The sequence below is a fragment of the Eulemur rufifrons genome, chromosome 4 (assembly GCF_041146395.1).
Source record: "Eulemur rufifrons isolate Redbay chromosome 4, OSU_ERuf_1, whole genome shotgun sequence".
Taxonomy (NCBI): domain Eukaryota; kingdom Metazoa; phylum Chordata; class Mammalia; order Primates; family Lemuridae; genus Eulemur; species Eulemur rufifrons.
In genome coordinates, this window is record NC_090986.1 from 81,182,949 (window position 1) to 81,204,346 (window position 21,398).

Here is a 21,398-nt window from a genome sequence, read left to right on the forward strand (position 1 = left end):
TAAGAAACAGTGGCTTTAACGACAGTTACCAACTTCTAACGCAAGTACGGTCGCGGTGGCAAATGCTGGAGTTGGGGGCGGGTGGAAAAGGGCAAATAGGTCTGCGAGGCCGCGGCGGGGGTCCCGCGGGCAGGTGGCGGCCGCGGCCGGGAGGCAGGAAGCGGGCCGGGCCGGGCCGGGCCGGGCGGGGCGGCCGACGAGGAGCGAGGGCCGCGGGCGCCCCGCCCGGGCTGGTATGCGGCCGAGAGTGACGCGGGAGGCGGGGTCACGTGACGCCCGTGGAATGCCAACAATGTAGCGAATGTCCCACTTGGGTCTGCGCGTTGGAACCGCGGCGTGAGCGCCCCGGGAAGATGGAGCAGTCGCCGCCCGCGCCGCCGCCGCCGCCCGGGGCTCCCCCGTCCCTGCGGGGCCAGCAGCAGCTCCAGCCACCGGCGCCCGGTCTCCCGGCGCGCGAGGCCCCGGAGCCGAGGTCCAGGACGCCCCCGAGGGAGTAGACCGCGCCCCAGGAGGTGAGGGGGCCGGAGCCGGGGGCGGCGGGCGAGCGAAAGTTTCCGCGGGCCAGCCGAGCCACAGGGCTCCGGGTGCCCACCTTGGGTCGCCGCGGGCCGAGGCTCGGGAAGGGCGCCCGGCGCGGCGGGGCGACCCGGCCGAGGGGCGGGGAGCGGGCGGCCGAGGAAGTTTGTCTGGACGGGAGCCCAGCGCCCTACCCCCACGGCCCCCGCCCGGCCGGGCCGGGAGCCGCCCCCGCCTGGCGGCGCGTCGTGCGGCGCTGAGTGCAGCCGGCTCCGGAGCCGGGGAAGTTGGGAGGGCCGGCGGGGCTGTGCCGCTTTGTTGTGCGGCGGCGGCGGAGATCCCGGCGGGGCTGGGGCGGCGTCCGAGGCGCGCGGGGCGCCCGAGAGACCGTCCGCGCGGGGCGCGCCTGCGCTTGCACTTCCCCGTGGGGGCTCAACTTTTAACCGAATGCCCGGCCGGGCGCCCCTGACAGCCCCGGGACCTGGCGTCGGGCCGTCCCGCTGTCCCTCAGAGCCGGGGCTGCCCTCCCCAGGCCGCGCCATCGTCCCACGGGCCAATCAGTCCTACAGAGCCCGTCCGGTCCGCCCCCACAGGCCGCCCCGTCGTCCCACGAGCCAACCAGTTCCACAGCCATCCCCCACCCCACGGGCCAGTCAGCCCCGGGAGGCCACGCCGCCGTCCCACGGGCCGCGCCGTCCGCCCCGCGGCCGCTCAGTCCCCGGGAGGCCGCCGCCGCTGTCCACGGGCGCGCCGTCCTCCCCCGGCCAGGGCCTACGAGGCGCTCCCGGACGGCGCCCTCGCCATCCCGCGAGTCGTCCGGCGGGCCCGGCGGGACGCAGCCCGAGCTGCTGGGGCGCTCTCGTGGCCGTGAGAACGGCGGCCGTTGCATAACACGCCTTGGCTGCGCCCTAGTTTAGCCGACTTCTGTGGGGCTTGTCCTCCTCTCCTGATGCGGCCTCGCCTGCAGTTAGTTTCCCTGCCGGACTCCGGAGACGGAGATTCTGACACAGTTCACAGCTTGCCATTCACTTTTCCTCCAGCCGAGCTCCGGAACTTCGCTCCCTCGGGCGGGAGTGTCAGCCTGGAGCAAAACTTCCGTGTGTGGCTCCCAGGTCTCCAGTGCCGCGGGGACCGGGGACCGGGGACCGGGGACCGGGGGCGGGGGGCATAGACCCCGAAGGAGGTACAACACGTCTGACCCGGCCGCCGCTCACAGGGCCCGGGGTGGCCAGGGCTGCTGGCTGCGTGTTCTGAAGCCCTTGGATGAGAAAGACTTTTGCAAGCATCACCGTGAAAGAACTTAATTTGTAGATTTTGCTGACAAAAAATTTGAACAAGAGCTTTTATATTTTCACATTTCTCTAGCATATAAGTGAGAGTATTCTTAATGTAATAATAGTGCAGGCTTTAAAAAATTATTTAACCTTAACTATTAGGCCATAGAGAATACATTTGGCAGGAAAAAATTTCAAATTAATAGCCGAACAGCTCTCCTCACAAAGCATTCAGCGAATGTGTACATTTTTAAAGGAAAGTTTGCCCACATTTTAGTAAGAAACTTAAATATACTGGAATTTGAATGGAAAGTCACAAAATGTGACCTTACACAGGTGTTCTGCTTAAAATTTTAACTTAATAGATGAGGGGGCCTTCCTTAGGTCATGGGAAAAGTAACTTGTGGCTGATTATTAGGAAATTTGTGCAAAATAGATCTTGTTCCATATTTTTAGTAAGGTGTTTTGTATGTTTTAAGTTTTTTTAATCAACTGTTATAATAAGGTGTTAACAGAAAAAGTCTTCCAAAATAAGAATCCAGAGACTGTTTAGAATGCCCGTTTTAAAGTCACTGTAATTAACAAAAACATTATGTTATTCAGCTTCTCAAAAAATTTTGTCTCATCCAGGTAGAGAAGGCACTGTGTAATGAATACACCGGCATTCCTTTGAAATTGCGGAACATTTAATAAATTTCAAAATGTCAGGCACTTTACAATGGCATCTGAGCAGAGAGACTGTCTTGCAGAATTATTAAGGTGAATTATTAGAATTATAGAACTGGAAGGGAGTCTTCTAGCATTTCTAGTTTGAAATGGTTTAAGTGTAAATGGGAGCTGTACACATTTCTTCCCGTAGTAAATCCCAGGGTTGGTGGGTGGGGAATGCTTTTACAATAAGATGCTTCGGTATTGTAAATGCTGTGTCGTAAATAGCCCGCCCCAGGCTCCTAAGTCCCACCAGAGAGTAGGGTGGGGTGGGGGTTGAAGCTGATAAACTGGCCATAAACACTTAGGAAGGATTTTGGGAAGCTTGGGTGAGGGGTATTCTGGTTTGTATTGGAAAAACCAGACCAACAGTATTTTTGAAAAGCTGCTTTTATATTGTATTTCATAGTTATAATTGAAACTTCTAGAAAGTATTTCTTACTTTTTAAAAAAAAGTAGGCTTGAAGAAATACAGAAGATAAATTCAGTGCATTTACTCTGTCTTTAGTGTAAATCTGTTCTAAAAGGAAGTGAAATATCCTGATCGATGGGCTAGGGAGGGCTTGATTGAAGTGACTGAGTTCCAGCTCTAAAAATTCTCTGAATCTCCTTTCACAAGCCTATTGCTGAGTAATTCCTCTGGACAGAACGGGGCCTCCAAATTACACAACTCTGGGGGCACCGTTCCCACTGTACACTGGGTCGATGCTACTCTCGGTAATGGGCTTTACTACACAGAGCACCCTGTTAGGGGCCCGGAGTTTGAAGGCAGCCCTGCTGGGGCTGTTGGTTTCGCACAGTACTTTTAAGGCTAATAATGTTATTTGATTTATAGTTTTATTTTGAAAGTATGAATAAAACAAAGTTATGATGGAAATAAAGATACTGGTTGTGATGCTAAAATTAGGATGGCATTTTTGCCATTCACTCTGTGAAGATTTTGTTGGTTACCATCCATACCATGTCAACTTAATTGTAACAAGTAGTTTCTTAAGTTAATTTACAAATACATTGTGTGACAATATTTGGCATACCTAGGAGTTTTCTTCTGGGAGAAAAATGAAAAAAATCCCATATTCTGTAGCAGTGGTTTATATTTACTGTTAACACTAGTTATGACAGTTTGGCATAGCACTGGTCCTGTAGATCCTTAATCAGCTGGGAAGGTCAGGATCTTGTTAAGAATGTACACAGGATCTTGAATGGAGTGGGCCTCTGGGCTGTTGAGCCTCCCTGCCTCCAGGCAGTGATCTTGAGCAGGAATGCTAAGGGCCAGCATATTCCCTTATTGATTAACTCTGTGCTACTGTCATTCTCCTGTTTTCCATTAAGCGTATCTAGACAGCACCTGCCCTCTCCAGCATTGTTTGCCTGTCCATCTTTCTCTTCCAGGTTTGAGCCTTTTTGCAGGAAGTTCCAGACTCCAGTAGCTTCACACTTCCCCCACCAAATCGTAGCCCTTCAGCCTTTCCAGTTTTGGTGAAATGTTCCTTTCTCTAAGAGACTTTCTCCAAATAATCTCAACACCTCTCTGAAGAACTGCACTCCTCCGTGGAAATAGGCAGAGACTCTTGGATAGTCACAGTATTTATTACCTCAGTCCATAGCAGTGATTCTCAAATGGTATGGGTGTTCCAACTCCGTAGCTGGGCTATGTCCAAAACTTGGGGGGGTGGAGTGCAGAGGAGGTAGGGCCTTCTCAAAGATGGAGAACCCCTGCTGGGGTATGGAATTGAGAATAAGACCCATCCTGTTCAGTTGCTTGCTGTTTAGGAATGCTGCAAAGAACTCAATAAATTTATCTACAGCCTGGTCACTCCATTGTGGTATCTTGAGCACAAACTTCTATAGCTCTATTTTTTTATGCCATACTTAGCATAGTATATATCATACAACATCCTGTACAAAGCTAATAGAGAATGTGGTGGTGTGTTTTTTACCTAGATGGTATGCTTATTTAGAAGCGAGACCCTGTTCTACCTGGGAGAAATGGCATAATGTCCAGTGCAGTGCTCGGCGCAGATGGCACTGCTAAGCTCACTGAGGCTTTGTGATGCTGCTGCTGTTGCAGAGTGTGTTTTCCTGGATCCCCGGAGGAATGCAATCGCTGCTTTCCTCAAAGACCCTCATTATGAGGGGTAGCCCTTGGCCTGTGGCTTCCTGCCCTGGACAGTGCTAGAGTGGTACATCCACATGGTGGTTTATGAGTCTGACATTTAGCATCTGGCTGGAGGCCTGGCCCATCTGCCTGATTTAGTTTCAGCTTTGCTGGTTAATTATAGTAGGGGTATGATTTAAATAATAACTGGAATTTTAGGTCCAAGAAATACTGTTTTAAAAAATGCCAACGTGTGTCATTAGTGTGGTCCCACGAGACATTGGTTTGGTTGGTTCCTTGGTTGGTGCTTGATGTGTGTTTGGCAGCCAGTATGGGTTTCTGAAGCACTAGGAGAAATTAGAATAAAAATTCTTAAACATCTGATAGCATTTTCCAAGATTGGATTGAGGACTGGAATTGGCTTTTGGTAGGACCAAATTAAAAGAATGCTTAAAATACTGCTCTCGCGTTAAGTGTTTACACAAACCACCTATATTAAGCATGGGTTTTAGTAGTCGTCTTCAGCTCCAGATTTGAGAATGAGGTGTTTTGTGAGTTGTTACAGTTTTAAAATTCCAGTGTTTTGTAGTTTCTTTTAAAGTATGTTTAAATCAATTGGTGACGCCAAATAAATTTCCAGAATTACATTTTTTTTGCTTGCTACCCTCATTTTTTAAAGTCCACATCCATGAGGGTCATATTTATAAAACTCTTGATGCAAGAAAATTCCCCATATGTCAAGTCATTAAAATGTTATAATAGTGTGTCAGAGTAGCTGCAGCCTTAATTTGACTGATGAGTATTCTCATGAAAAATTCTTTCAAAAGTTCATAATTAGGCCATGAATGAAATCAACTGTCTTCAAAACTAAAGCTTAAAATACAAGGTCTTAAGCTGAGAAAATACTTTCTTTCTTTATAAAACTTAAGGAAACTTTCCTCCTTTCCAAATTATTCAGGCAAGAACACAGTTTATCTATAGGTGCTGTTTTCCATACTCACTTAAGGCAGGTGCAGCCCCTGTGGATTCCTGGGACCGGGCGTCCCGTGAGACTGTGGAGGGAGACGAAAGACTCTCAGGATAGAACACGAAATCCTCCGCCTGCACATGGAACAAACCCAAGTGGGTATGTTCAGCAGTGTCACTGAACAACCCTCTCAAACTTTCTGTGTTTGAAATTTGTCATAAACAAATGTTGGGGAGGGGGAAAAAAGAAACCAGGACTCCTGATCCGGCCTCGGTTTAGGGGTCAAGGGGTATTTCTTACCTCATGCACAAATACAGCCATCAACACAGAAATGTCTGGTCTCTCCTGCCCTGGTTGAATTTTTTTTTTTTTAAGAGACAGGGTCTTGTTCTGTAGCCCAAGCTGGAGTACAGTGGTGTGATCATGGCTCACTGCAGCCTCAAACTCCTGGGCTCAAGCAATCCTCTTGCCTCAGCCTCCCAAAGCGCTGGGATTATCGGTGTGAGCCACTGTGCCTGGCCTGCTCTGGTTGATTTTATGATTTGAATGTTTGTGGGACATGTGGGTGCTTAACCTAAGTCTCTCCCGGAGTGTGGCTCTGTTGTGTGTTTCAGTGTCTGTGTGGTAGAGAGCCACGGTGTTGGGGGGGCGAGTGTAGCTGCCCTGGGGTTTAGGCTTCACTCTGCGTGGGAACTTGCCCTACCGTCAGTACCTAGTCTCTATGTCTAGTCTTTCCATTTGTGTAGCTGTTTTTAGAAAAGGGAACTATGGTTCAAACATGAATTAGCTAGATATGCATAGTTGGGACACTTTTTTCCTGTTTTTAAAAACTGATGTAAAACGTACATACTATTTATCATTTTAACCATTCGTAAGTATGCAGTTCAGTTCAGTGGCATTAATTCCATTCACATAAGTGGAAGTATACAATATTTGTCTTTCTGTGTATGGCTTATTTCATTTAGCATAATGTCCTTCAAGTCCATCTATGTGTAGCATACGACAGGGTTTCCTTCCTCTTCATGGCTGGATAACATGCCATAGTCCTGTGACTTTTTGTCTCCGGCATGTTTCACTTGCACCTGCACGTTAAACCTCAGAGGAAGAGCCTGCTGTGGATGCAGCGCCTTCCCTGGGCAGCGACGTGCTCAGTGCTCTGCTGCGTCACCTCCGTAGGTCCCCAGGGTGGCATTGGCAGGCCTTGTCTCCAGTGCAGAACTGAGGACACAGACTCACAGTGCTCAGTGACTTCATGTGTTATTCAGCAGGTACTGCTGGGCCGTGTGCCTGTGTTCTAGGCAGTAGATAGGGAACCACACAGAATGCTGTTCGAGAGGGAGCACGCCAGGCAGCCATTGCATGCAGCGATGGTGCCCGCCATGGAAGGGCTGGGAGTGACACAGGTCCCTTAGATTGGGGGTTCAGAAAGGTCCTGTGGAAGGTCCTGGTTGTAGGCACTTGTTTTGAACAGTAAGTCTAATGACTTAAACAAGTGTTTTCTTCTCTGCTTTTCTCTCTTTAAAGTTAAAAGAAAGCTACTTAGCTTTCTAAGCATTGTTCTCAATACTCATTGAAAGAGTTATTTGGAGTGAGCATGAAATAAATATTTATATGTTCGGTTTGGTATCTTTTCCACTATGCCCATCTGAATTTTGTGCTGGTCTTATCTCTTGACCTGATTAAAGCTTTTTGTCTAACTTGAGTCCATAGCTTGATTAATGATGACGATGATTGACCGCTGTGTCACACGTTATAGATGGAGAGGGATCTGGCAGGCAGCCCCCCCAGGTACCCAGTAGGAGAAGGGTGCGTGGCGAGCCCAGGCAGGAAGCTCAGGCCGAGTGGAGCTCAGCGCCGGGGCTGGGGGGACCCATGCCTCCCACCTGCAGCCTCGGCTTCCTTGGCGGTGACACCGTCCTCAGTGAGCCTCCCCAGCACTGTGCCTCCTTGCCGGCCACTCCCCTCCTCCGCTGCTGGGGCTGCGCTCCCAGTGGTCCCCACTGTGCGATGGGTGAGGCTGCCCCTCAGAGCGGCACCACCATGGACTCCCTTTTCCAACTGGGAACTTGGGCTCTGCCTTTCACACCAGTCCTCTCGGTGAGCGCCACCCATTCCTGTGGGTTCTACCTCCTAGACTAGCAGCTAGAGGATAGAGACAAGTGGGTACGTGCACCAGCACTGTTTCAGAGCCTCGTAATTCTTTAGGCCAACTTTCATTGTCACACATGCTGTATTTTAATAATTGATTTTCTTGTCTGCCCGCCATCTTTAACTATGAGCTCTGTAAAGTCGGGCCGATCAATCTTTCTGCATCCCCAGGGCCTAGTGACAGGGCCACCTGTGTGGGTGTTCGGCTTGTACGCTGCTCAAGGGCCCTGCACGTCAGAGGGCATGATCAGCCTACTTGGAGACTCTGGGCCACTCATAGAAGACCTGGGTAGCAGTAGAGAGTCACCTCCCCCATAAGGCCACACAGCATACATGTCGTACACATATTCTGGAGGGCACGCGTGATCCCCCTCCTCCATGATCTGCACTAACACCATGCCTTCCTCTCCTGTCCCTCAGAGGTCCAGTTCCCCCGCTCCATTTCAGACCCGGCTGTGTGTGATGGGTTCTGACATGTGGCATCAGGGCATGTCTATGAGTGGGCCACGGCCGCTGCCCACAGGGCTCTAGAGCCCTCCCAGGCCAAGAGTTGTTCATGTGGAACAATAACATAGTAACAAAAAAATTTACTTGAGGAAGGGGTGCCTTTTTATAATCTCACCAGGGGCTCTGCCAGTAACTATCCGGACAGTGTTTGATGAGGTGGTGGAAGTGAGGTCTTGGAGCTGACCACCTCTCCTGATTCCTCAGCCCTGGGCCTGGAGCGCGGCACACACTGGCCTGGAGCAGGATCGGCTGCGTCCGGCAGGGTAGAGAGGATGCATGCGTTATGGTACATCCATACAAGGAACGCTGATCAGCAACAAAGACCAAGCTGCAGCTGTATACCGCATGAACACGAAAACAGTGTTGAACAAAATAAACCAAACACAAAGTACAGACCACGTAATTCCGTGAATATAATGTTCAAAAATTGGTCAAACTAATTCTCGGTGTTAGAAGTCATTTTCCCCTTGAGGCGTTGGGCTGTGGGAGACTGGGGGCTTCTGGGGTTGTGGTAATGAAGCACTTCTTGACGTGCTGTTTACAAGAGTGTGTTCTCTTTGTGAACGTTTGTCAATCTTACCGTTTGTGAAGGTGTTAAACTTAAATGAGAAGATTCCCACTGCCCCCGGGCCTTACTGTTCCTCCCAGCTTTCAGCAGCTTCCCTTTTTTAGAGTAAATTCCAGGGAGAGCTTTCAAGCCTCAGAATCATCCGGGGCCTCCGTCAGCTACCCCTTGATTCCCTTCCCTCTGCTGATGTGACTCGCAGAGAGGATGTCCCCATGTCCTGGCTTTAACACAGAACTTTCTCATGGCTCTTTGCTTCCTCCTGGACCATCTCCTGTGACCCTTGCTATCTTGCAGGGAGTGAAAAGCAGCTTTCCCCCTCTCTGTGGTCTGCCAGTGTCCCTTGATGGTAAGAGGAGACTTGGCACAGACTGCTGCACCTCTAAGGAACGTCACCTGGGATGGGCTTGAGCCACCCACCCACTAGTGGTGCCATTCCACGGATGACCAGAGAGGCCACTGGCTGGGGAGAGGTCCCCTATGCTGAGTGGTTACTCATCTATGCCTTTAAGCCCAGACCTTTGGCCAAGGTGTGACTAGCTCCTGAAACCCTTCCCCACCCTCCCTGGGGTTGCTCCTCACCCAGGCACCTGCCATCTGCCAGGAGTGTTGCAGGTGACCCTTCCAGTCTACCATGCACTTGGCTTTCAGACTCAACTCTCTTAAGGCAGTTTTGGCCATGTCACTCCTCAGCCATGGACAGTGGCTCTCCTTCCTCTGCCTTGAGTCCAGACTCAACATGGCCTTGAAGGTCCCCAAATCCAGCCTCTGTACACCTTGAGGGTTTCATCCCTCCATGTCTCTCCACAGCCCCCACCACCCAGATCTACCTGTGGCAGGTGGAGCCTGCTGGCTTCACGTTCCTCTGCGCCTTTGCTTATGCTGTTCCCTCTGCCTGGAATTCCATTCCTCCCACGCTCAGGTTTAGTTGTCTCTGCTTCAAAGCTGCTTCTGACTTTCTTCTTTGTTCTCCCGTCTTTTAGATGCTTTTCTTCTCTTTTGAGCATCTTTTTCTTTGAAGCTGTTTATTTGCCTGGCTCCCCCTCCTCTTGCTTGGCAGTAAACTTGCTGCAGGCAGGGTTTTGTTTCTACCACCCGGTCAGTGCCCGAGACATAGCAAATGTTTGGTGGGGGGGAGGGAGTGAGTGCTTTTTGCCCATAAGGACACCTGCCTGCGTGTCGTCCGCCCTCCCTTGCGTTGATGATTTGTGTGAAGGTAGTGTGGCTATGTCTTCTCTATTTTAGTTTTCAAAAAAAGGGGAGAAAACTGAAGACTGGAAACAGTGATTTGTTGAATTCCTACTGGAAAAGAAAACTCTTCTGCCAATTCCCAGGCGTCCTGTGTCACCCCTAGGATAGGATCCTCCATACGTGCTTGGCAGCTTCTCGAGAACCTCTTCATTTTTCTTGGAATGTGAACTTATGGTTTTAGAAAGTTAGGTATTTCAAAACAGATGCTTAGACCACGAAGTTACTGAAAATGAGTGTGGTTGCAATATGCCCATTTTATACCAATTAAGCAGAGCGCTAGGATTCTGGTAAGTGGCCAACAGAGGCCCCGGGGATCTTGGCTGTCCCGGGACTAAGTAGCTCACTCTGTGCACAGTCTTAACACAGTCATTTTAGTGACTTTACTGTAGTAGATGTAGGGTATTGAAATTGGAATTTCATGTTGAAAAATTTACCTAGTCTGGTTTTTACCTTCTAGGTGTCATCTTGTAGTTACATGGAGAAAGAGGATAATTAAATCCTTCAGACCCCTTGTTCCCATCTAAGCGAGTGGTCATTTTAATGTCACTTCTCAGTGTTTACTGTTGTGATTATGTAATAGATCTGCACAAGTTAATTCATATAAAGCCCTGCATAGTGCGTGGCACATGGTAGTGAGTACTGGATAAATATTTGCCATCCTTTCTTTTTTTCCCCATATACGTTAATAGACGTCTGCGAAACAGGGTCCATTTTACAGTTATAAAGTTCCTTACTGAGGCTGAATGTGCAGGTCCCTCTGCCCCTCCCTGTTTAAAGGATATTCTTTTTGGATCAGTGTTTCTGTGTTCATTAGAACTCCAAGTGCTTATCTTTGGAAGCGTTCTCGCTGGGCTCTGTGCAGGGTGGGTGAGAGGTGAGGGGGCGGGAGAGGGCAGGCTAGGGCGCCTGTCCCCCAGCGTCTTCTCTCCTGTGCAGACCAGAGTGCAGGGCAGAGGGAGGTCAAGCAACTGGCCCAGGTCACCCAGCCTTGTGACAAGTGACCTGCGCTTGGCTGCTAACGGCAGCGTCAGGGGTTGGGCTGGATTTTGATTTCTGAATGCAAGAACAGCAGAGTGGTTGGTGAATTCAGCCTGGGGTAGGTATGATTCACTATTGAAAGGTACGTTTGTGACATCTAGTTCCATGTAAGAAGGTCTGTACTAGTAACTTTTATTGACAGAGCCATTTGCTGTTAATGTGGTCACCGTGCACTCTGAGGAAGAAATCGCCCTCATGCTTCTGCCAGTCCACTTCCACATCAGTATCAATTTCTATAAGAAAGAAATTTTTATTTTGCTCTTTAGGTCAAAATGCTGGTATGTGGCCACCTTATAAAAAGCTCAAGGAAGTAGTTAACCTTCAAAATCTCATAATGCATCGTGTGGAAGCTGCTTTCTATTGCAGTATAGGGCACTTTAATGTGACAAGTTTTGTAGTGTCTGTCAGAAAAATTGGGAGGGTTTTATAAAGAAAAATTTTGAAAAATTGTCAAAGATACGAAAAGACCACAGCCTCAGGTGGGTAGAGAGGTTAGTAAAGCTGTGAGGAGGAAGAACAACAGTGTGGACCAGGAGTTGATGTGTTATTAGGAACAAGCCAGAAATCCAAGACCTCATGTAGAAAATTGAACCCTAAATACTTGAGCTGTGGATTTCAAAATGCAATATTATTATAATGAAGTATTTAAAATGAGCTGTCAGTTGTTAATACTACTGTTCTTGCCCCGAGGTGAATATTTATAGAGATTTACTTTATTGCAGATTACGTATTACAGGAAACATCTTGGGGACAGCCCTAGATGTCATGTGCTGTAACCAGAGTTGAACAGTATTTTTGTCATTTCTGAGAAGTGATGTGTTCTTTCTTATCTTTCCAAGTGGGATATTTCCAAGATCGCTCTTTCTGAAAAATAGTATTAACATTATGTGAAAACCACAAATGACTATTTCTTCCATGTATTTTCTTTTTCAGAGAATGATGATCTTCAAAATGAAGACTCTGGAAAATTTTAGGTTCTCTAGAGGAATTACAAAAATTGAAGGAAAGAAAACTTTCAAAAGGAAATTGTTTTGAAAGTATGTTTACAATGAACTGATACTGTTGGCAGTTTTTTTTTTTTAAATAATAAAACACTTTAAGAAGATTGTATTTATGGTAAAAGGAAACTGGACTAACAATGAGGCCAAAGACTTTTCCTGCCACGACTTATTCTGGAAATAGCCGGCAGCGATTGCAAGAGATTCGAGAGGGGTTAAAGCAACCATCCAAGTCTTCGGCTCAGGGGTTACCTGTGGGACCAAACAGCGACACTTCCCTGGATGCCAAAGTCCTGGGGAGCAAGGATGCTGCCAGGCAGCAGCAGATGAGAGCCACCCCCAAGTTTGGACCTTATCAGAAAGCGTTGAGGGAAATCAGATATTCCTTGTTGCCTTTTGCTAACGAATCGGGCACTTCTGCAGCTGCAGAAGTCAACCGGCAGATGCTACAGGAGCTGGTGAACGCAGGATGTGACCAGGTGAGTGCAGACCTCCCCAGGGGGCCGGTGGTGGCAGCTACCGCTGGGGCAGCCAGAATCCTTTGGCAGTTGCTTGAAGGCTTTGAATTGGCTGCTACTCATGGAAGTGTTTCTGGTTAAAAACCCAAAGCTCTTTTAGTGCATCATCCAACTGTTTTCTACCTTCTCTCTGAAAGGGTCTTCTGAGCTGCATTTCCTTTTCAGGCAAGATCCAGAAGTTTCTGGGCTTTGCCAAAATTTTACCACACTTATTTTCTGTTCTGTTCTTGTGAAGCTGAGAGGGGCATTCATTCACACTGGCCCTTTCTTTGGGTTATTCTGAGCTGCCAAGGAGAAGAGCCTGGCTTCCCTTATTTTGTTTTGGTTTGTGCATTTTTTTACTTACTTAAGGGGAGGGCTGATTAACATGCATTGGCTAATCTCTGACTCTGTTCTCACCTATTTTAAAAAGTAGTGTCTCTATTGTTATAGGAGATGTAACTCTATTCAGGAAATGACAAAGAATAGAAAAGAAAAAGCTTAGGAAACATCAAAATGGTGACAACACAGTCTCACTTCTTAGTTGCTAAGGAATAAAGGACACATTAATGGAGATGGCACCAGTTACACATAAATATGCAGTGTATAGCATGTAGCGATACATGTATGATCCCTTAGCAATTCACATACCTGCATAAAATCCAAGTTGAGGGACAGGATGATATAAAACGGAACTAGTGTCCAACCACGTAAGACTGTAATTAGTGAAATGCAACCAGTAAAAACATAACTGCATGTGAAATGACTTATGAAAGCCAGTGCTTTATTACCATCTGTCATCTTAAAAATCACAGTTGCATGAAATGGAAATAAGTATTTTTGCTGCCTTGGAAAATTAGTAAGATTTCATGCTCAAAACACATCAGGGTGGCTGTGTACTACTGGCATCACAATCATAGGAAAAGCCTAAAATATCGTCTTTTATTTCCAAAAGCAATCTCAGTCCTCTTCTTGTAGTTTATTACCACAGAACTTAACTAGAGAATTTACACTTCTCAGATGGTATGTTTGTGAAAGGAATCCAGCTATTTTGTAGGGGGCTTCCTTGACACGTTGGGCTATATTGGGATTAACTTGTGTATAGCAAGCATTGTTATGCTGAGTTGCTTTTGTAAAGCCCAGGACCATGAGTAATGTGGTGCAGAATGTTTTAGCAGTGGAAGCTGACAGCAGAGGCACGACCTTTCTCATTGGGAAAGTATGAAGTTAAACATGCTGCCAAGTGCTGTCTATCCCTTGACAAACAGAACCCAGCGGTTTTGCAACCAGGGAAGGAACAGTCCTGGGGAGATAGCGAGTACGACTGCAGAGAGACTTTCAGGCCAACAGCAAAGCTTAAAATCTTCTCCTGTAAATCACTTGCAAATAAAAGAGGCAATCAGAGCCTGGGTGTTCTTCGCAGTTGTGTTTCAGCTGTGACAGAAAGAAGTCAAGCAAATAATCCAAAACACAGGTGGGATCTTACTAGGGTAAAATCCATTAGTGATAATTACAGTGCAAGAAATAATAAAGCTGGTGCTGTTCCCAGCAGAGTAAAACACAAGTACAGTAGTGTTAAAGATCAAGACACCAATGAAGTTCCCATCAACATTTAATTTATGTTAATCGCTAACAGAATGGGCTCCATTTACCATATTTAACCCTCCTGAAATAATTCTGTCAGTTTGGTGTGTAGTGTTACTTTGTAACTTAAAACATCTGTGCCTCCACCCATTCCCTCCAGCTCAGACTTCTCTTGGTCTGGATAAAAGGTGCATTTGCTTTCAGAATATTCTGGTACAAAAGTCATTATGTGAACCCAAATAATGTGAGAGAACAGTTGTGTGCATCTGTTGGATAAACCAGATGATTAGAATTCCAGTACAATAAATAGTAAAGAGAAATCTTATTGTTGTAGCTTTTCCCCCTTTGTCTCCTATTGTCTTGCCTTTTAATTTAGATGTAGTTTTGTTCTCCCGTATTTGGAGTGCTATCTTTAACTGCCGTATTCAGCAGAATGTCAGTAAACGCCATGTCCGTGTTTTCCCAAGTTCTTATAGGTACCAGGTGTTGAGTCACGCTTTCATATGTTATTTATTACACATACGCACATACATTTTTCCATTTTATTTGTACTAAGACTTACTGAAAATATTTACTTGAGTGTTCGTAAATGGGTGCTGTCTTTTAAACTTTTTATTAAAGTAGAATTTACATTAAAAAGTGCACTACTAAGCATACAGGTTAGTGAATTTTCACAAATTAAACACACCCACTTAACTAGCATGTGTGAGTATATTTTTAATTAAAATATTTTAAAATGGAAATTTCTGGGAAAAGACTTTAGGATAAGTATTTTCTGTGTCATGACATAATGTATATGTCAAAAGATATAATGTTTGTAAATCTTTTGCTCATAAATTACTGAAGACTTACGAAAATTCCTGTGGGGAAAAAACTAGACCAATAGACTAATATTTCTTAAGAAGGAGTTCTTTAAATATAGACTGAAGGAATCAGAAAGATAAGTTTTTTGGTTACAAATGTCATGTTTTGTAGCATTGGATACTTGTTATTGGCACATGTGATCATTTAGATTTAGCTTTTACTTTATCTCCCTTATAAAATTTAGTTCCACTTTTCCTTTTAATCTTTATGGTTTCAAGTGACGGGTTTCCCTCTTCTTTTTTCCTGAAAAAGTTTTAAAAACCACTACTTTGATTTTTCAGAGATGTCAATGTGCAGGACATTTCTCTGTTCCACGGAAGCGTGTGACTTGCATTCCCCGGCTGAGTTGCAGTGGGTCACGGTGGCACCTGCGGGGTGGGGGTGTTGTGGGCCCACCCCCCTCAGTGTAACGGCCCCTCCGTAGCTTCCCAGGGCAGGCCCATGGTTCCTCCACCCCTTAGAACAGCAAAGCACTTTTCCACTTTGGGTCCCCCAGAGGAAGACTTAGGTGAGAAATTTCTTTCAGGTGTGAGTACGAGCAAATGTTTCTGCTTCCCTTGAGAAATTAGCATGTGCTTTTTCTCTGTGGACGACCTGTATCCTGGCTTTGGTCAAGCCTCCCTCTGATCTGCTGAGGGGTGTCCACCCGGTGGCTCAGCATAGATACATTTCCCTGGTTCTGAATTTCTGTGTCAGCTGTGATTTTCCAAGTCCTGGTTTAAGTGACTTAAATCTTTAATGGAATGGGGGGAGGGAGAAAGGTAAACAAACAAACTGATTTTATTACACAAATACTGTATTTGGAAACGTATAAGGAAGACAGCCGATGGCAGGGACTTGTGTTCAGAGGCAGGCTTCCTGAGAGCAGTGGTCACAGCACCAGACGAATCAGGGGTGATCTGGTTAATCAGAAAAGGGAGTGACAGTTTCTCCACCCATCACACAAGTGATTCCCAGACCCAGGCCCTTTGCCAACTGAGAAGCACTGCAAAGGGGGCGAGGCCTTGTGGGGCATCTGAGTCTCACGTGGGAATGACAGCTGGTGTTTGCAGAGGGAGGCCCTGTGTGCGAAACACGGTCCTAGGCACTTGCCATGTATAATCTCATTGAAACTATGCAGCAGTCATTTGAGATGGGTTCCAGTTGGTGTCCCAGTGTTTTAGAGGAAACTGTGGCTTTGGGGATGGGGGGCATGTCAAGCAGGTGGCTCAGGCTCTCCCCTGCCCCCCTGAGCACTCACCACCCTGCCTGCAGGATGCTCGTTACACATCCAGAGTGAGCGACAGGTCTGAGAGGAAGGACTTAGTCCTCCCTTAGAGCGGTCGTTTAGAGCTCCGGCTTTGATTTCCAGCGGGTTTGTTGCCGGCCTCATTGCTGGATGGCTGCTGCCTTTTTAAGTTCCTTGTTTCCATCTGGTGTGTGGGGGTGGTTCTCTGTGACTTCTTGCTCTCTTTCCCTCATGTCCACTGGGGCACAGGGTTGTCACCATCTGCTCTCCTCTCAGTTCCCTGGGCCGCAGTGGTCAGTCCCTCCCAGTCCCCATCGCCCGCCTGGCCTCCCTCATGTTCTGGGGCAGCTTCCGGCCCTCGAGGACGCCGGTCCAACACCCCTCTCTGCAGAGGAGCTTCCTCGACAGCCCTCCCTGCCCGCTCGTTTGGGGCCCTTAGGACCTGCCGTTCCGTTAGCTGCTAATGTCGCCTCCCATCTTCCATGTGTGGATTCTAGTGTCTGTTAGGGTTCAGCTCAAATTCTTTTTTTTACTGCAGGATCTTCCTGGTTCTTCCACCTGGACGTGAACTGTTCCTATTCAAACTGTCACAGCAATTTATTTCTACCTCATAGGTTGCGTGATGCATTAGGCCTTGTGTTGGCAGTCTGTTGTGTTCTTTCCTTGCTTTCCTTGTCATATGTGGCTCCTCTTGAGGCCTGGGTACCTGGAGTTTATCCCTTTGTGCCCAGAAGGCCTCCCCTGCTGCTTGTACAGGGCATGTGCTCAGTTAATATTTGCTAAAGTAGAGATGATTCCATGTACTAGTCCCGGCAAAAGCCCTCACCTCAATTGTCAGACACCTGAGTAGATGCTAAACAGAAAGGAAAATCTTCCCCATGGTATTAATTTTGTTTAGTTCCAACGGTATGCTCCGTCGGGAAAGCTGTAGAGTGACAGTCCAAAATAAGTGAGGCAAATATCTCACCATTGGAGGTTTATTAAGCCAAAGTTTGAGGACACACCCAGGAAAAACAAAAACCACAGAACATAAACCACGGTGGATCTGTGGCTGCTTTTCCTAAGGGGAATTTGGGAACTTCAGTATTTAAGGGAAGGTGTACAGGAAAAAAAGGGTGAGGGGTAGAGCAAATGGCTACATTCTTGCGAGGCCCAGGAAACCTATGTTTTACATAAGATAAGGTGGATGTTTGAACAGAAAAAGGGAGTGAAGGAAGAATCAATTATGGGCCGGTGTGGTGGCTCACGCCTGTAATCCTAGCACTCTGGGAGGCCGAGGCGGGTGGATTGTTTGAGCTCAGGAGTTCGAGACCAGCCTGAGCAAGAGCGAGACCCCATCTCTACTAAAAAAATAGAAAGAAATTAGCTGGACAACTAAAAATATATAGAAAAAATTAGCCTGGCATGGTGGCACATGCTTGTAGTCCCAGCTACCCTGGAGGCTGAGGCAGGAGGATCGCTTGAGCCCAGGAGTTTGAGATTGCCATGGCACTCACTCTAGCCCGGGCAACAGAGTGAGACTCTGTCTCAAAAAAACAAAAAACAATCAATTATGTAGATGCCCCTGTGTTAGTGGAAGAGTGACTGATCTTGTCCTGTCTCTGTGCGACACCTTGGAAGATAAACTTGTAACCAACAACACACTGTAGTTTTAGGAGCTAGACTTGGCCTGCAGACCCGGAGTTACAGTTTGCACGCCCTTGTTTATGGAAGCCCCAGAGAGTTTCCTCGGGGATGATCTGTGGGGCCGTCCTGCGCAGATGCCTGCGCCTTTTGCCTTCCCCTGGGGCCTGGCTGATGCGTCATTTTAGTAACAGCCCTTGTTTGGAAGCAGGTGGGTGTCGCCTGACTCCGCCTCCAGGTTTGACCTCTCTTTTGCATAATGAGGCTGGGGGTGGTCCTGAGATTTTTATTTTCCTTTACAAGAGAAACACCTGGAGACACTAAACTGCTAGTCCTTTGTCTTGATCCTGCGTCAGGATTGTTTCGCTGTAATAAAGGTATTTTGCTGGAAAAGATAAGAGGAATTTAGATAACGTACATTTCTTCTTTCTCCCTTCCACTTGAAAGGGAAGGACTTTTTGGCGTTACTGAGCACTCATGCTGCCTTGAAATATTAATAAGAGGAGAAGGAAGAAAGAAACACTTAAGTTTAGGAATGTCAGTTGTGTAACAGGAAATCATATCACAATGGCACTTGGGTGTAGCAGTTCCTTGCCTTCCCCTCCCCTTTTTTTTAATGGCTTCAAATTAAATTTGGCTTTGCCAAAGGTAAACTGTATACCTTTTTAAAGTAAGATTTAAAATTACTCTGACAAGACACAAGCATCTCATACCTTTCTGTGTCCTCCCCCATCCCACCCCAGTCTCCTCCTAGTTATTTTCCTATGTGTGTTCATTGTGCAAGTTTGGAAAATACAAAAAAAAGTGTCAAGAAAATAAAGATTCCCCTGTAATTCCATCAGCCTAGGTATGACTGCTCTTATTTTGGTATCAAACTGGACAACTATGTTCTAATTAAAAATATAATATATATTGCCATATATATTATGTGTTAAACTGTATGGTATATAATACACAAGCACAGTTTTTGTAACAGAATCAGGGTCTTGTGGTGCATGTTCTGGTGCCCCGTGCCCTCCCAGACACCTCCCCTGCCTCCTGGCCTGGCAGCGGAGGCTGCCTCCCCAAGTGCCTCTTGCAGCTGTCCCCTCTTCCTCCCAGGCCAGCCTCCTCCCGTTTCCAGGCCTTCCTGCACAGTACCCTCCTCCCAGCGCTCATTCTGAAAAGGAAGATTCTGTCATTTCCCTTCCCTTTCCCACTGGCCCCAGGGTGGTACAGCCTCGGGTCCCCCCTCCCTGCAGTCCTGCTCTGGCCCTCCTCACTGGGTAATGCCAGCTCCTCCTGGAGGGCTTGTCTTCAAGCCAGTGTTTCAGAAGAGCCTGTTCTGATCCTCTGATCTAAACTAGACTCCTTGGTTCTCTCTCATGACACCGTGATTTCCTCTCCCTGTGTTTATCAGAGTTTGCTGCTAAGCATTTAGTTTTGTATCTGCCCCTGTAGATTTTAAGCCTTACGAGGCAGTGGCTTTGTTCTAGTCACCACTCTCTAGGACTCAGAAGTGTACACGCTCTCAAGAACTTCTGATGAACAGGCCAGAGTATGAAATGTCCAATTTTGAATCAAAGGTGTAGTTTATTATATCTCAAACAAGAAGCAGCACAATCAGAGTATGTGTCTAAACTATCAATACAGTTTTGTCATCTTAACGGTAGCTTATTTATGCCAGCAGCAGAGAAGCCTGGAGAGCGAGTGGCAATGAAATCTCGAAAGGTGTTTCCACAGCTTGTTCAGAATTGATTATTTTTCCTTGCAGGAAGTGGTCCAAAGCCTGGAAGAAGTGGTACTCATTTGGTGCAAGGTCTGGTGAATACAGTGGATGACAGAGTGTTTCCTAGGGCAGCTTCTGTAGTTTGAGTAGCGTTGTTTGTGTGACATGTGGTTGAGCGTTGTCTTGCTAGAGGAGTAGCCTGTCTCTGTCAACCAATCTCGGCTGCTTAATCGCAAGGATCCTCCTCATGTCATCCAATTGGTTGCAGTAGACATCCGCTGTAATCATTGGCCAGGTTTCATGAAGCTGTAGTGGATAATACCAGTGCTGGACCACCAAACAGACACCATTAGGTTTTTTTGATGAATATTCAGTTTTGGACTGTGTTTTGACACTTCATCTTTTTATTTATTTATTTAATTATTATTATTATTATTATTTTTTGAGATGGAGTCTCGTCTTTCACCTGGGCTAGAATGCCGTGGCGTCAGCCTAGCTCACTGCAACCTCAAATTCCTGGGCTCAAGCAATTCTCTTGCCTCAGCCTCCCGAATAGCTGGGACTACAGGTGCATGCTACCATGCCTGGCTAATGTTTCTATTTTTAGTGGAGATGAGGTCTCATCCTTGCTCAGGCTGGTCTCAAACTCCTGACCATAAGCAATCCTCTCGCCTCAGCCTCCCAGATTGCTAGGATTACAGGCGTGAGCCACAGCACCCGGCCTCGACACTTCATCTTTTTCTAGCCATTGTGCCGAATGCTTGTAATTGTCAAAAAGAATCCATTTTTCATCACATGTAACAATACGGTGTAGCAATGGTTCGCCTTTATGTTGTGACAGCAAAGAAAGGCAAGCTTCGAGAGGATTTCTCTTCTGATGCTTGTTTAATTCATGTGGTACCCATCTATCCAGCTTCTTTACCTTGCCCGTGTGTTTCAAATGGAACAATATTGTTGGAATAGTAACATCAAACCTTACTGCTAATTCATGCATAGGTTGAGGTGGATTCACTTCCACTACAGCTTTCAGCTCATCATTATCCACCTTGGTCTCAGGTCGCTCGTGTGGCTCTTTTTCAAGATTAAAATCACCAGAACAGAACTTCTGGAATCATCAACATACTATGAGATCATTAGCCACATCCTTCCCAAACACTTTGCTGGTATCTTGAGCTGTCTGCGCTGCATTGGTTCCACAACAGAACTCATATTCAAAAATAACACAGATTTTTTATTTATCCATGGTTTCACAAAAATTACCCTAAAAAAATTTGAAAGATAATCACGGCCGAGCGCAGTGGCTCACGCCTGTAATCCTAGCACTCTGGGAGGCCGAGGTAGGCGGATCGTTTGAGCTCAGGAGTTCGAGACCAGCCTGAGCAAGAGCGAGACCCCATCTCTACTAAAAATAGAAAGAAATTATATAGACAGCTAAAAATATATATAGAAAAAATTAGCCGGGCATGGTGGTACATGCCTGTAGTCCCAGCTACTCGGGAGGCTGAGACAGGAGGATCCCTTGAGCTCAGGAGTTTGAGGTTGCTGTGAGCTAGGCTGACGCCATGGCACTCACTCTAGCCTGGGCAACAGAGTGAGGCTCTGTCTCAAAAAAAAAAAAAAAAAAAGAGATAATCACAAGCCAAAAACCATGCACTCGAAAGAATGAGGATGTATCATACCTTCACAATAAAAATAAAACAAGTGTCAAAGTGAAAATGTCAGAGATACTGTCAAACTTAGTACTTAAGGAAATCGGACATTTCATACTTAATGACCTAATTGCTTTATTGCCTCATTGTGGCAATGGATGTGTGTGATAATAAA

The 21,398-nt window shown here is 46.9% G+C and overlaps 1 protein-coding gene across 1 annotated transcript in view; it reads left to right on the forward strand.

The window, feature by feature from the left end:
• Nucleotides 1-271: 271 nt before the first annotated feature.
• Nucleotides 272-21,398, forward strand: part of LATS2 (large tumor suppressor kinase 2) — a 65,369-nt gene continuing 44,242 nt past the window's right edge. The window contains exons 1-2 of the mRNA XM_069467444.1: nt 272-512; nt 12,006-12,549. Of these exons, the coding sequence (XP_069323545.1) occupies nt 12,211-12,549 (339 nt within the window). The 5' untranslated portion in view covers nt 272-512; nt 12,006-12,210. The remainder of the gene's footprint in view (nt 513-12,005; nt 12,550-21,398) is intronic.